A 17,083-nucleotide genomic window follows, 5' to 3' on the forward strand; every position below is an offset into this window, starting at 1 on the left:
TTAGTTGTGGGATGTGTCTTGGAATTATAACCCAGTGAGCTTGTGTGTCGTGCATTCTTGCTAAGGTGTAGATGTGATACCACTGGTTATGTGACTGTCATTTCCTGGGGTTGCATTGTTGTTACTCCACTGTGGTGGGCTTCTTCCTGTTAACAAAGGAGATATCCTGTCTGACCATAATATCTTCATGCATTAAGTCAAGAAACGTTTTATACTCAGAAAGTTTCATTCTTTAACTACCAATTTTATTTAAAAATGTTTAATCTCCGTTGCTATATATATATATCAAAATATTACACATCTCAAATATATAGTGAATGATAATCTGCAGATCAGAGTACAAAAGATATGTTTTTCGGAAACCCCTTCCTTATACTCGCTACCGTTCATCCAGCACACCCTCTCTTATCCCAGTCATTTCATCCTTCCACTTGCATAAAACATAAACATCCTTTGTGGACCGTTATATTTTTTAAACACATTCCTCATTTAGAAAAAAACAATGCAGTTATTGTATACACCTGTTAAACATGTTTCTTTTCCCTAACCTTACCTTTATTGGCTGTAAACAATATTCATATGTTTAGTGGCTATAAATATTATTCTATCCACATTTCGGCAAAAAAGAACTATATATTTTAGTTTTGTAACATATATTTTGATATATCTATATTGGAGATAAAAACATTAAATAAAATTGGTACTTAAAGAATAAATCTTTCTGAGCTCAGAAATTTCCCAAGTTAAATGCATGAGGATGCTGTGGTTAGACAGGATTGTTCCTTTGCTTTGTGGTCTCTGCCCTGCCCCTGGATCCTCTCGCTGCAGGTTTCTGATTCTGCTTCTTGTTCCCACTCACAGGTCCTTTATCCCAGACCAGCACCTGGTCTTCTGCCCGGAGCAGCTGCTAAAGGTTATCCTGGCCCACATCCACTACATGCCAGACCACTGGCAGGGCAGCGCCCACCGATACGAGACGCGGGATGAGTTCGCACAACTGTTTCAGTACAAGGCTGTAAGTACTCTGCCAGCCTCATCTTTCCATCACACACCATCCGTTTTATTAACCTTAGCAGTTCTGAAGTCACCACTTGATGTCCGGGGGCAATCATGCCCTCTCTGCTGGGGCCATGGCTCCTACCACAGCTCTCACCAGCGGTGTTCTAGTGGTTGACACAGCCAGGAGGTCACGTGGTCATTTCTGCATATGTTTGCTAAACATTACTGCCTCACAGCCCAGCATGCTGTGGTGAGGGCTTTGCCAGGCTGTGTTGCATGACTTTCTTGGTGAAGCAGCAGTACTTCGCCCAGCCTCCAGGCCCAGGTATTGCTTTGGGACTCCTCCTGAAAGTGAGGAATCTGCAGGAAGGTGTGTCCTTCCAAAGGGAAGGTTCCTTACCTTCGCTTATGATATTTCTGGTGCATACATAGTCCCCTTGTATATTCCTGACTCTCCTCACCCCTTTCCTGATGACTCGGTGCCGCATGTAACGAGATCCCAAGGTATGCAGGTGTGTTATCTGCTGTCCTGTCCGCACGCCTTGCTGGAGTGTGAATATGGATCAGGAACTTACGTCACAGAGCAGGTTGGTGCCATTTATATGACAGTGGCATTATGTCTGAGGATAGAGTAACGGCTGGGACTTTGTGATCCCAACCAGCTGCATTGTAGAGCTACTGCTGGCAAAAGCTTATCCAGGCCTCTTCGATGGGGGGCAGGGGGGGATCTAAAGGCGAGGTATGTGCGGGAGTATTTGGGGTCCACCTGAAATATCATTACTGAAGATCAGTAAATGTTGTGTTAATGGGGGGCTCGCGATACCAACAGATTGAGAAAGCAGGTACCTGGGTCTGCTGGACCTTGCAGGCCTTCGTCCTTCATTTGCTGTTGTGTGCAAACAGGCACACAGCCAAATCCCAATATCCTGGGAGGAGCTATGGCCTAATGGCCTGAGCTGCTCATCTTGGAACTTAGGAACCAGTTTCAAGTCCCGGCGTCGGCTCAACATCTTGGGCTAATCGCTTAATCGACTTGTGCCTAAGAAAAAAGAGCTGACCTTGTGTAATGTAATCTGGTGCTAATGTAAAGCTCTCTGATGCCTTTGGGCCAAGTGTGTGCCCTATAAAACTTCAAAAGAAAAGAAAATTGTCTGCCTGCTCCTCCTTCCCTGCAGCTTCTTTGTCTTGCACCATCTCACAGCTCAGAGCAGCCCCTGGTCTAACCCACCAACAACACCCTCCTACCCTATGAATAAACCTTGGGGCTGAGCCATAGCATTGCCTTCTATTTTCCTTATGTTGCACATCGTTCTGGTCCACGCTAACATAACAGTAGAGTGTATCATTCTCCCTGACACCACTGCAAATGCCCTCTTCGCTCCCTGACACCACTGCAAATGCCCTCTTCGCTCCCTGACACCACTGTACATGCCCTCCTCGCACCCTGACACCACTGTACATGCCCTCCTCGCACCCTGACACCACTGTACATGCCCTCCTCGCTCCCTGACACCACTGTACATGCCCTCCTCGCTCCCTGACACCACTGTAAATGCCCTCCTCGCACCCTGACACCACTGTACATGCCCTCCTCGCACCCGACACCACTGTACATGCCCTCCTCGCACCCTGACACCACTCTACATGACCTCCTTACACCCTGACCCCACTATAAATGCCCTCTTCGCTCCCTGACACCACTGCAAATGCCCTCTTCGCTCCCTGACACCACTGCAAATGCCCTCTTCGCTCCCTGACACCACTGTACATGCCCTCCTCGCACCCTGACACCACTGTACATGCCCTCCTCGCACCCGACACCACTGTACATGCCCTCCTTGCACCCTGACACCACTCTACATGACCTCCTTACACCCTGACCCCACTATAAATGCCCTCCTCGCTCCCTGACACCACTGTACATGCCCTCCTCGCACCCTGACACCACTGTACATGCCCTCCTCGCTCCCTGACACCACTGTAAATGCCCTCCTCGCTCCCTGACACCACTGTAAATGCCCTCCTCGCACCCTGACACCACTGTAAATGCTCTCCTCGCTCCCTGACACCACTGTAAATGCCCTCCTCGCTCCCTGACACCACTGTACATGCCCTCCTCCCACCCTGATGCCAGTGTACATTCCCTCTTCTATGCCTGATACCACTGTAAATGCCGTTCTCTCTGCTTTGCTGTGCCAGCTTGAGCGGTCAAACCCTCGGCTAAATTATAATCTTGTCTTTATCTCTCCCAAGGTGTTTATTTTGGAGGAGTTGCTCAGCCCCATTGTTACCCCCTTCATCCTTATTTTCTGCCTGCGCCCCAAGTCTCTTGAGATTATTGACTTCTTCCGCAATTTCACTGTGGAAGTTGTTGGTGTGGGGGACACGTGCTCCTTTGCACAGATGGACGTCCGCCAACATGGACACCCCGCGGTAAGCAGTGCCCAGTGCCTCTCATTGGATTTTATTTGGATTCTTGATTGCAGGATCACGTGTGCAAAGAAGGGCATAAAGGGAGACATAGGACCTTTTGTAGAGTTTGGCGGAAGGGATACATGACGGATATCCCGTTCGCCTTATTGAAAGGGACATAGACTATAATGCAGTTGTAGGGCGGCAGGTGGGACATTCACCACCTTCGTGATGGAGTAACCTGTTCGCCAAACTCTAAATAAGGCCCTTAGTGCATCAGTTACATAATCTAAGGCATGTTGTTGATTTCACTCATCTCCACCCCTTTATTGATCAGTGTCTTCTGGGTGCTGTGGTGCCGCTCTCTCACTCACTTCTCCTAGGGGCAACGTTGGAAAAGTGAAGAGGGAAAGTGGTAACAAACAGATGAGTAATATATACCAACTAAAATCTTTCAGCTTGTTTTGGCATGGTGGTGATGTGTAGCTTGTGGTTTCCAGCGGGCTGTTTTTGAGGCAGTTGGCCCCCGTTATCAGGAGTTGACCAATAAACATGGTTGCCAGAAGTTGGCCAGTCTGACATTATTACCAGAATTTGGCCATTCTGACACTATTGCCAGAAGTTGGCCATTCTGACACTATTGCCAGAAGTTGGCCATTGTGACACTATTGCCAGAAGTTTTAAAACATTTTTTTTTTTTTTTTTTTGTCCTCATTCTGCCAATTCACTTGTTGGCTATACTCCCATTCTTCTCTGTGAACCAGGCCATGTTGGAGTCATTCCACTCAAGAGAGAACAGCCGTTTACACTTCCACCCTTCCCTGGAGTGCCCGTAACACGGAAGGGAACAGGCCCAATGGCTAAACATTGGCTTAATCATAGGACCTCAAACTTTTGAGACCAATCGACCAGCTTAGCCCATACTATCTCTCGACTGCTAGAATCACATAGCAGGTCCTGTTTACTTATATATATAGCACTTTTTTTGCATTCCAGAGAGTAAGGTGGGACGTCAGACTTCCACAGTTTGCAAATCTCTCATCTTCCTAAAAGAATTACATAGAAAATAAGTATTGCATCCCGCCTGCAAATCAGTGTCCTTATTTTGCCAAATCCCAAAAAACACCAAGGCGGGACTTACATTCACTGTGATGCCTGTGACTTCAGTAAGAAATTCACTCACCTCAGACCAAAACTTCACAATAGCTGGGCATGTTAAAAACATATGAAGATCGTCAGCTACATCTTGGGCATTCATAATGTGTCCCTGAGAGTTTCTCTAATCTTGCTGGGGACCAATTCACCCTGAAAACGGTGGCAAGGTGATTGCGTTTTAAATAGGCAGGTTTGACTGTTTCTCTGAGCATAGCAATGGAAACTTTCCATGCTTCCCTCAGATTTATATTCGGCATTTCATCTCCCCAAAGCCTCTGAATATCTCTGTCTAGATCGTCTTCTGCATTGATCAAAGTATGATACCATAGAGCTACCTCCTTCTTAACAGTACCAGTTCCTATTGCTTGGTCTAACCAGGTATCGCCATCCTCTTCATTCCAATCTTGACACCCCCACCACGCAGAGAGCTGATAGTATTTAAACCTGGTAAGTTGGCCCCTGTAATTAAATTCAAGGTCTCCCAATCCACTAACTCTGTACCAAACTTCAAGTCTCCCCAGCAAGAAATACCCGCATTCCTTAGTGGGAGGCTAAGTGAATCATTCAAACAATCTGGGGTCCCTAGATGAATAATAGGAAATTCCTAATTCTTTCTGGAATAGGACCCATACTTTCAGAGCCCCCAATAAAATCTTCAATCTAACTTTTTTGAAGAACTTTGGGTCTCCAAACTTAAACAGGAATTGACCTTGGCCCTCCCTCAGTTCACCGAGCATTGCTCCAAAGAGAATTCCTAGGCAGAGCTGTCAACTTTGTTTAGGAGCATCCGACAATTCTTAAAGAAAAAAGCATGCCCATATGTCGTCAAATCTGCTCGAGCCAGCCCACCCTTCTCCAGTCTCCTCCTTAATCTTTTCCAAGATATGCGAGAGCACTTAGAAGCCCAAATAAAACTACCTAGCCTTCCTTGAAGTTTAGCGATCTCCCTTTTGTCAAATAATAATGGTATAGAGTTAACCAGAAATGTAATTTTGGGTAAAATCACCATCTTAATAAGATTTACCCTACCATACAGATTTAGGGGGAGAATTGCCCATCTGACCTGCAGTCTCCCTAATTCTTAGCTGATCTTTTTCCAGTTGACCGTAGTGACTTCCGCCAATTTCTGCGTAATAATAATGCCAAGATAGCGCATGCTTGATTTTGCCAGCGGCTGTTGCTTAGGTTGGTTCCATTCCATAATTTACTATTGCCAGAAGGTGGTCATTCAGACACCATTGTCAGAAGTTGGCCATTCAGACACCTTTACCAGGGGTTGGCCATTCTGACACTATTGCCAGAAGTTGGCCATTCTGACACTATTGTCAGATGTTGGCCATTTTGACACTATTGTCAGATGTTGGCCATTCAGACACCATTGTCAGAAGTTGGCCATTCAGACACCTTTACCAGGGGTTGGCCATTCAGACACCATTTTCAGAAGTTAGTCATTCAGACACCATTGTCAGAAGTTGGCCATTCAGACACCGTTGTCAGAAGTTGGCCATTCAGACACCGTTGTCACACATTGGTCATTCAGACACCATTGTCAGAAGTTGGCCATTCAGACACCATTGTCTGAAGTTGGCCGGCCAGACACAATTGTCAGAAGTTGGCCATTCAGACACCTTTACCAGGAGTTGGCCATTCAGACACTATTGTCTGAAATTGGCCATTCAGACACTATTATCTGAAGTTGGCCATTCAGACACCTTTACCAGGAGTTGGCCATTCAGACACTATTGTCTGAAGTTGGCCATTCAGACATAATTGTCAGAAGTTGGTCGGTCAGACACCATTGTCAGGAGTTGCTCAATCAGATCCCATTATCAAGTGTTGGGTATTCATACTCCATTATTAGGAGATGGTTAATCAGACCCCATTTGCCGCAGTTGGCAACACCAATCCCTTAACAAAAATCAGTCACAGAGATCGTGTTATCAGGAGATGGCCAATTCGACCCTGTTAGTAGGAGTTTTCCATTCATAACCCGTTATCAGGTGTTGGCCAATCAGAACCTATTGGGAGAAGTTGACCACACTGATCCCTTAGAAGAAGTCAGTCACACAGCTCACGTTATCACCAGGTGGCCCGTCATACCTTGCGAGGGAGAGTTGGCTGCACAGACTGATAGCAGAGGTCCACCACACAGCTAGTGTTAGCAAGAGTTGGACTGTCAGACCCAGTTATTAGGAGTTGTCAATTCAGACTCCCCTAGCAGGAGTTAACCATTTCAGACCCGTTTGGGGGAGTTGGCCATTCATATCATGTTATCAGTCTGATCACGTCATCAGGAGTTGGACAATCAGACACCGTTAGCAGGAGTTGGTCTTTCATACTCCATTGTCAGGAGTTGGCCAGTCATACCTGTTAGGCTGCACTGATCCTTAGCAGAAGTCAGTCACACAAGTCGATTTAGCAGAAGTTGGCCACACTGATCCTTGAGCAGAGGTCAGCTACACAGCTTCTGTTTGAAGGAGTTGGCTGCATTGATCCCTCTGCGGAAGTCAGTCACACAGCTACACTATAAGGAGTTGGTTGTATACATTCTGTGTGCTGGAGCTTAAGTTAATGAATCAGGTGCCGGGTCAGTCTGCTGTGAATGTGAGGTGAAATCCATTTTTGTGGAAATCTAAATGAGAGACTATCTGTGCATCGTGGTGGGCGTAGGTGTGTGCTCCGACTCCTGAGTCAATATGAGGCATTGGTTTGTGTATGATGCAAAAGGAAGATATTGTCCCTTATAAGTTATGTTTAGAGTATGCAAGGAGATGAGGACAACAAATGTTACCATGCTCTAGAAGATGCACGTCTCACCTTCAACCTCAATCTCTACAAAGTATGATACTTTGCAATCTTGGCCCACCGGGCAGCATGAGTGAGAAACACGGCTGAAAGGATGGATACAGAAAGGTTGTTTTAAAGTGGATCTCTTTTTGGAAAGGTGGTATCTTGAGATGCAGGTGGGTTTTGCTTTTGAGATATTTGGTTCTGTTGGAGATTTTGAGTTTTCTTGCAGGGTACCTTCACGTGGATATGTCAAGTGTTTTGTAGGTAAGCCATGCAGTTTTGTAGATGCTGTAGGTGTCCAGGGAAGCCATTTCAGAGTCAAGAAGAGGATGATGTAGTCAGACTTTTTTGTAACTGATATAAGATGAACTGCAGAGCGGAGCACTGGTTTTAGGGCCCTCGACTGAGCTTTTGGAGGCTTTAATCCCTAGGTAGCATTTGGTGGCCTTTTCGTTGGTTTGGTGAGAAGTGAGTGCTTTGATTCCGGAGTCGCAGTGGGGAGTAGATTAAGAGAAAGATGCTCCTCTGACCCCCACAGTTGTGGGAGGAATATAAGGAGGCAAGATAAGGCAGCCACGTTCTTCGTCTTGTGAAGTTGGTGCTAGTTTGATTTCCTTTCCTATATTCTTTTCCAGTGGATGTCAGCCGGAAAGACTGAGGCATCGATCTATCAGCAGGCAGAAGACGGGAAGACAGAGCTGTCTCTGATGCACTTTGCCATCACCAACCCCAGGTGGCAGCCCCCGCGGGAGAGCACGGCCTTCCTTGGCCGCCTGAAGGAGAAGGTGCACCGGGACAGCAGTGGGGCCCTGGCACAGCTGGCAGCGCTGCCCGACAATGCCCTCTTCTGCTCCATCCAGTCTCTCCAGTCGGAATCTGAGGTGCGACTCCTTGAAGTCTTCTTTTAACCTCCTGGGCTCATAGAAAGACAGAAGAGTTGGGTGGAATGGACAAACGAGAAGTCCCAGATCAGAAGCATGATGGAAAGTACAAGTGAGGTGCAGACTGACTTTAGAAATATTAAAAAAGAGAGATGGAGGATTATCTTTGAGAATCTGTTAGGAAAAGGAGAAAAGGAAGGAAGACGTAGAGCAAAAACTGTGGTTAATGCAATAGACAATTGAAAAGAAAAGGAGAAAAGACGCTTGGAATTAAGACCAGGGGCCAGATGACACATTTCATTTTAGTTTTAGGCCTACCTTTGCATTGACCATAAAGTGTCAAAATGACATTTGTAAAAGAGGGTTGGTGTAAATGGTATGTTCGAGGCATATGAGCTGCAGATTACACACTTGTGCATAGATCGCCATCTGGTGTTGGGCCCGGATGTTTGCAGTTTGTTTTTCCTCTTGGAAAGTCAGTCTTTGGAAGTCACGAGGTCGGTGACTCCTCCTTTGGATCGTATTGCGCATGGGCTTCGGCTCCATCCTCAGATTGTTTTTTTCCGCCATCGGGCTTGGATGTGATCTTCGCGCTCCGGTTCCGAACAGCTTCCAGTTCGACAGTCGACGCGCAATCCTCACCCCCAAACCGCTGTATTGTTTCGATCGCGAACTCCCCTACTCAATGCGCTTTGTCATTGGCACGGACCTTCAGTTCCAGTCGTCGACGGCGGCCTTCGGGCCTCTCCAAGCTTCGGTCCTGGCTAATGGAAAGGACTCCATTTAAAAAGTGCCCTCGGTGTGGGTCCAAATTCCCCCACACCGATCTCCACGAGGTATGCAATCTCTGCCTCTCCCCTGAACACGAGGCTCGAGACTGTCCGGCGTGTAAGTCCTTCCGGTCCAAAAAGACTATTCGGGACCGAAGAGCCAGAAGAACTATGGCGCACTCCTCAACGACGATTCCGGACGACATCTTCAGAGAAGGCATCGACGCTCCAGAGTGGTACACCGAAGAAGGCCTCGTCAGCACTTCCGAGGCCGACGACTCAGATGTGGAGGACATCACCCCGGCGCAGAGGGTCGTGAGTACTGATCCCCCCCCCAATACCCCTGCCGGCACCGAAAAAGGCTCCGGTCACACCTTCGCCTCCAGGCCTAGGTAAGACCAAGGACACTGCTTCCAACACCCCACCTTCGGACCCGGTGAAGAAGCCAAGCAAGCCTTCCGGCGGCTCGGGCTCGAGCCAGCCTATCCCCGGTGCCGATAAACACGCTTCGGCACCGAAAAAGAAGCCGACCCCCATATCGACACCGAGCTCCGCACCAAAGCACTCGGGGTCGAAACCCAGCTCTTCGGCACCGACACCACCTTCGGTGCCGACTAAAGCACACAAGGCCACCGGCACCGACACTTCGAGGCCGAAATCGCCGACCAAGCGTCTGGAGGTTCCCAAACCAGGTTCCAAACAACGAACCGGCACGGAAAAGCCTAAAAAGTCAATGGCTCCAACGCCTTCGGACAGACCAGCCTCACCGGACTTATTTACACCGGATCCCTTGCAGAAAACACTCACCAAGGATCCAAAAACTGGACATTTTACACTTTCTTCCAAAAAGAGACATTTGGAGAAGCCTGCTCCACCTCCTCCTCCAAAGAGGAAGGACTCTGCTACCTCTCCGTTCAGAATACCTTCCCCACCTCCTCCACCTTCTCCACCTCCACCCCCTCCGCCTTCTCCACCCCAACCTCATCGTTCTCCCACCCCTTCTCCACACGATGATGATCACGGGGACCCATATGATAACATAGGAGATATCCCCGAGGACCTACCCACAGGGGACCCCACTCCTACAGGATCCCCAGACCCATGGGACGACTACAATATCCCTGATATCCCCAACGTCCCACAAGATGACCTTTACCCCCCCAGGCCATCTCCACCAGAAAACTCATTGGGGTTCCACCATCTACATCAAAGGGCGGCACACTATCACGGGGTAGACTTGCATACTGACCCCGTGGAGGAAGATTTCCTCCTCGACACATTCGAAACCACACATAGGTCTACCTCCATATTACCTATGCTTAAAAGGGTGGTAAAGCATGCGCCAGAAGTTTTTAAGGACCCAGTTAGGGCCAGGGTCATTAACCCACGCATAGAAAAGAAATACAAAGCTGCCCCCACAGATCCCTCCTACATCAGAGGGCCAGCGCCACTAGATTCACTAGTGGTGTCCACTGCATGCAAAAGGGCAAATTCCCAGGCGTCAGGGGAAGCACCACCACCTGACAAAGAGTCAAAGCTACTTGAAGTATCAGGAAAGCGCACTGCTTCACAAGCAGCCAATATGTGGCTTATAGCCAATACTCAAGCGGTATTGGCCAGATATGACAGGGCACATTATGATGAGTTAGAAAGCATAATGCACCACCTCCCTGAAAAATATAACGAACTAATTCAAGAGGGTAAGACTATCACTAACACCTCTATACGCTGTGCCTTAGATGCAGCAGGCACAGCTTCCAGGGCCATCGATACCAGCTTCCTCCTCCGTCGCCATGCTTGGCTAAGAATATCAGGGTTTAAACCGGAGGTACAAGCCTCCATCCTTAACCATCCCTTTGACCAGGAACATCTATTTGGCCCAAATGTGGATGAGGCCCTAGAAAAAATGAAGAAGGATACGGATACGACGAAGTCCATGGGAGCCTTACAGTCACACCCTCCTAGACGCTCCTTTCGCCGCTCTTCCTTTCGGAGTACATCTAGAGGCTACTCCTCAGACACCGTGTCCACTTCGTACAAATCCCCCACTCAGTCCACCTTCACGAGAGGTTATCAAAGAGGCGGCTATAGGGGTAACAATAATAAAGGCAGAGGCAAAACAAACCACGCCCGCTCTGCCACAACGCCTACCCAGTGACTTCCCCCCACTCCCCCCAGACCATTCCACTCCGGTCGGGGGCAGACTCCAACATTTCCTTCCCGTCTGGGCTACCATCACCTCAGATAAATGGGTGACACAGATAATTCAATCAAGCTACTGCCTAGTACTAATATCTACCCCCCCAAACATTCCACCCAGGCAGCGCCCAATGTCACAAGAACATTTAATACTCCTAAAGCACGAGGTAATCTCCCTCCTATAAAAACAGGCAATAGAACCCGTCCCTACCAACCAACAAAACATGGGAGTCTACTCCCTATATTTTCTCATACCAAAAAGGGACGAGACTCTGCGGCCCATCCTAGATCTCCGGCCCCTAAACACGTACATACACTCCGACCATTTTCATATGGTAACGCTTCAGTAGGTACTTCCGCTCCTCTCCCAAAACGACTTTTTGACCACCTTAGATCTAAAAGACGCGTATTTCCACATTCCGGTGCACAAAGCTCACCGCAAGTACCTCAGATTTGTAGTGGACGGACAACACTTCCAATTCAAGGTGCTCCTGTTCGGAGTCACAACAGCGCCAAGGGTATTCACCAAGTGCCTAGCAGTGGTAGCAGCACATTTGCGAAGACAACACATCCATGTCTTCCCATACTTAGACGACTGGCTGATAAAAGCTGGGTCATACAATCAGTGTGTTCAACACACATCTACCACCATTCAATTACTCCACCAGCTGGGCTTCACAGTAAACCACCAGAAGTCCCATCTCCAACCATCCCACATAAAACAATACCTCGGTGCCACCATAGACACCTCAAGAGCACCAGCCTACCCCAATCCTGCCAGGATTGCAAGCATTCAAGCTCTACGCGCAAAATTCGCACTACAACACTCCCTTCCAGCTCTAGTGTTTATGCAACTAATAGAGATGATGGCCTCTTGCATTTTCATAGTGCCTCACGCAAGACTCCAGATGCGTCCTCTCCAGGAGTGCTTTGCGCGCCAATGGAACCAGGCCCAGGGTCAATTAACAGATCTGGTGTTGGTGGACGGTCGCACCCATCGCTCTCTGCAGTGGTGGAACACCACAAACCTTTCCAAAGGTCGACCGTTCCTGGACCCGGTTCCTCAAATAGTACTGACAACGGACGCATCGCTCTCCGGCTGGGGAGCTCATCTACTACATCTCACCACACAGGGCAAGTGGACACCTCAACAAAAGTTACTCCATATCAACCATCTGGAGTTACTAGCAATCTTCTTAGCCCTAAAATCTTTTCAAAGTCAAATTCCAGGCTAGGCAGTCCTGATCCGAACAGACAACATGACAGCCATGTATTATATTCAAAAACAAGGCGGCACACACTCTCCGCAGCTTTCTCACCTAGCACAGAGCATATGGAGATGGGCAATACCCCAGAAAATCTTTCTCTTAGCCCAGCATGTCCCAGGAGTCCAAAACACAGTGGCAGATCTGCTCAGCAGGCAGACACAACAGATCCACGAGTGGGAACTTCACCCGCAAGTTCTTCACCCGTACTTTCAAATGTGGGGGCATCCACAGATAGACCTCTTCGCCACCCACGAAAACGCCAAAAATGCCCAAGCTTCGCCGCCAGATACCCACACCCATTGTCCAAAGGAAATGCAATATGGATGAACTGGTCAGGCAGATTTGCGTACGCTTTTCCGCCTCTCCCACTCATTCCACTAGTGGTGCGCAAACTACAACAACACTCCCTCACACTAATCCTAGTAGCTTCAACGTGGGCCAGACAACCGTGGTATACCACACTGCTGGAACTATCTGTTGTGCCGCACCAAAAACTACACCTCTCTCCACACCTCTTAACCCAGAACCATGGAGAGATCCAACACCCGGACCCAGCGAAGCTCAACCTTGCGATCTGGCTCCTGAAATCTTAGAATTCGGGTACCTAAATCTTCCCCCAGACTGCAAGAACGTCATCAGAGAAGCTAGAAGACCTACCACTAGAGCGTGCTACGCCGCCAAGTGGAAATGTTTTGTTGTTTATAGCGATAACAACACCATCAATCCACTGGACGTGTCCATTCAACACATAATAGGCTACTTACTCCACCTACAAAGGTGCAATCTAGCCTATACGTCCATTCGACTACACCTCGCAGCTATTGCAGCTTACCTACAAAACAGGCAACATCTCTCACTCTTTAGAGTACTTGCCATTAAAGCCTTCATGGAAGGCCTTAAAAGAATAATTCCCCCCAGAGTGCCACCCTCACCTGTGTGGAACTTAAATATCGTTCTCACAAGGCTAATGGGGCCTCCCTTCGAACCTCTGCATAAATGCGAACTACAATTCCTAACATGGAAAACCGCTTTTCTTGTAGCCATCACTTCCCTTAGAAGGGTCAGTGAGATACAAGCACTTACAATTCAAGAACCTTTTCTCCAAATCCACCATAATAAGGTTGTTCTCCGCACCAACCCAAAATTCCTCCCTAAAGTAATTTCTCCCTTTCACCTAAACCAAACAGTAGAACTACCAGTATTTTTTTCGCAACCACAGACCGTTGCAGAAAGGGCTCTTCACACACTGGATGTCAAACGAGCCTTACTTTACTACATTCAGAGAACACAACCTTTCCGTAAGACCAAACAACTGTTTGTTTCTTTCTCTCCACCACACAAAGGTAACCCCATCTCAAAATCGGGGATAGCTAGGTGGATTGTAAAATGAATTCAAATCTGCTACCATAAAGCAAAGCGAACGCTATCCATTCCCCCGAAAGCCCATTCTACACGAAAAATAGGGGCTTCCATGGCAATCTTAGGGAACATCCCATTAGATGATATCTGCAAAGCAGCTACATGGTCAACACCGCACACTTTCACCAAACACTATTGTGTAGATATGCACACTAAGCAGCAAGCTAGTGTGGGCCAGGCTGTACTCAAAACGTTGCTTCAAACCACTGCAACAGATACGGGTGGTCGTCACTAATGGTGGGTACTGCTATATAATCTATGCACAAGTGTGTAATCTGCAGCTCATATGCCTCGAACGGAATATGCTACTTACCAGTATGCATCTGTTCTTGGCATGTAGAGCTGCAGATCTAAACACGCCCACCCGCCTCCCCGGCTACCTTTATCTCTTCCAGTTTATCTTATTTAGATAGCACACACATAGGCATCTTCACTGTTACTACTACGCTCCATCTTTCCCTGCTGGCGAAAAACAATCTGAGGATGGAGCCGAAGCCCATGCGCAATACGATCCAAAGGAGGAGTCACCGACCTCGTGACTTCCAAAGACTTTCCAAGAGGAAAAACAAACTGCAAACATCCGGGCCCAACACCAGATGGCGATCTATGCACAAGTGTGTAGATCTGCAGCTCTACATGCCAAGAACAGATGCATACTGGTAAGTAGCATATTCCTTTTGCATTGATTCGTTGCTGCAAATGGTGCAAATTAACACTTTTTTGCTGCCGATATGAAGTAATCTGTCCCCAGATCAAAAGTAGAGAAAGCTACAAGGTAGAAGGGCGCAAATAGAATGGGTACAAAGTGGGAGGAAGGTATTAGATGATGGATTGCAGTTGTTGACCTTTCTGATATTTCACCTCTCACTCTTACCCTTCATGTCAGATGCCGCCCAGCCCTCTCTTCTATGCAAAGACCACTGCATCTTAGCTGATGTGAGGTCTGGGGACATCCACCAAGGTACAACAGAAAGGGAAGGAAGGATAAGTTACATGCTTGTAAGCCTTTTGTGCGTTAGAATATTCCCGTCTGCGTGATCGGACCCTGGTGCTTTATGTTCACTTAAAAATATCATTTTGAATGGGGAGGTCATGCATGTGTAAATGACCCATAGTGCCCCTCCCATTTGGGGCACCCATGAACCCTGGTGATACATCTGTGTTGTACGCAGAAAAGGTACCCCATTTTCAAATTTATGTGCATAAGCTGAATGAACATTAACAGCAGGCTCTAGGGAAGTGAGGGTTCCCAGTTGTCAGGGGTTGAACGGATTGACCTCAATTAATTCATAGTTTCTTCTCACCAGGAGATCTAGGCAAGAAGGGTGTGTGTCTTTGCCTTAAGGAACCTATTTATAGGCTTAGGTAGGGAAAGTCGTCTCCGGCACTACAAGTTTGGGTACCCTTGTGTACACCCCTTCTCTGATTGAGTGTAATACACCACGCTGAAAATACATGGAGCTCCTCTTAGGGACACGCTATACAATTCTCTTAGGGAAGAGAAATGTCCCGCGTTTGCAAGATTGGTAATGTCAGCATCAGCGGGTGCTGTACCATGGGTATCATCTCTAGACGTGCATTGGTGGCAGGCGTATCCTCACAGCTCCATCCACAAGACTAAGATACTGGTGGTTCGTAGAGAGAGGTTCATTGTGAAGGAGGCCCTGACTTTATCACTCATTATTTATGAGTTGTCTGTGGTGCCAACAATACTTGGATTGGTACATAAACACTTATGCTGCTCACAAGCCTGTATGTGGCTGCAAACTCCATAAGCAGAAATGTTTATTGTGCTTGTCAGACAAGCAGGAGGAAGAGAGGTTTGCATGCTTCACATCAGGGTGATGCAAGTACTGCTCCAGGGAAAAAAAAATTGCTATTGGGAGTCCACCTCAGTATATTTAGGGTCTGTGTTCCATAAGATTACACATACGTGGACTATTCTGGTATAACCAATAAGTTATATTGTTATAAGCAAGGTACAATAAGTTGCAAACAATAAGTTGAGTTGTTTTTATTTGGGCTTCTTAGTATCCTGAGAGCCAATATGACTGATTCTAAGCCTCTAAGATACATTTGAAACACCGGGATCCCAGTACAGCCAGTGTTGTGGCACACAGATCATAAGATGTGAGCTATACCCTTGAAACACCGGGATCCCAGTACAGCCAGTGCTGTGGCACACAGATCATAAGATGTGAGCTATACCCTTGAAACACCGGGATCCCAGTACAGCCAGTGCTGTGGCACACAGACCATAAGATGTGAGCTATACCCTTGAAACACCGGGATCCCAGTACAGTGGCACACAGATCATAAGATGTGAGCTATACCCTTGACACACCGGGATCCCAGTACAGCCAGTGCTGTGGCACACATATCATAAGATGTGAGCTATACCCTTGAAACACCGGGATCCCAGTACAACCGGTACTGTGGCACACAGATCACAAGATGTGAGCTATAAACTCGGAACACCGGGATCCTGGTACAACCGGTACTGTGGCACACAGTTCATAAGATGTGAGCTATACACTCGGAACACCGGCATCCCAGTACAGCCAGTGCTGTGGCACACAGATCATAAGATGTGAGCTATACCCTTGAAACACCGGGATCCCAGTACAGCCAGTGCTGTGGCACACAGATCATAAGATTTGAGCTATACCCTTGAAACACCAGGATCCCAGTACAGCCAGTGCTGTGGCACACAGATCATAAGATGTGAGCTATACCCTTGAAACACCGGGATCCCAGTACAACCAGTGCTGTGACACACAGATCATAAGATGTGAGCTATACACTCGGAACACCGGGATCCCAGTACAACCGGTACTGTGGCACACAGATCATAAGATGTGAGCTATACACTCGGAACACCGGGATCCCAGTACAACCGGTACTGTGGCACACAGTTCATAAGATGTGAGTTATACACTCGGAACACCGGGATCTCAGTACAACCAGTGCTGTGGCACACCGTTCATAAGATGTGAGCTATACACTCGAAACACCAGGATCCCAGTACAACCAGTGCTGTGGCACACAGATCAGGAGATGTGAGCTATACCCTTGAAACACCGGGATCCCTATACAACCAGTGCTGTGGCACACAGGTTAGAAGATGTGAGCTATACACTCGGAACACCGGGATCCCAGTACAACCAGTGCTGTGGCACACAGATCACAA

The 17,083-nt window shown here is 47.7% G+C and overlaps 1 protein-coding gene across 4 annotated transcripts in view; it reads left to right on the forward strand.

Annotated features, from left to right (window-relative positions):
* ATG9A (autophagy related 9A) overlaps nt 1-17,083 on the forward strand; it is a 396,601-nt gene that overhangs the window by 231,057 nt on the left and 148,461 nt on the right. For all 4 annotated transcript variants that reach the window (XR_014980113.1, XR_014980114.1, XM_085650154.1 and 1 more), the window contains exons 9-11: nt 862-1,015; nt 3,253-3,432; nt 7,992-8,237. Coding sequence is in view for 2 of the 4 variants with exons in the window: in XM_085650154.1 (XP_085506280.1) it covers nt 862-1,015; nt 3,253-3,432; nt 7,992-8,237 (580 nt within the window). In the remaining 2 variants the exon portion in view is untranslated. The remainder of the gene's footprint in view (nt 1-861; nt 1,016-3,252; nt 3,433-7,991; nt 8,238-17,083) is intronic.

The sequence above is a fragment of the Triturus cristatus genome, chromosome 3_2 (assembly GCF_964204655.1).
Source record: "Triturus cristatus chromosome 3_2, aTriCri1.1, whole genome shotgun sequence".
Lineage (NCBI taxonomy): Eukaryota > Metazoa > Chordata > Amphibia > Caudata > Salamandridae > Triturus > Triturus cristatus.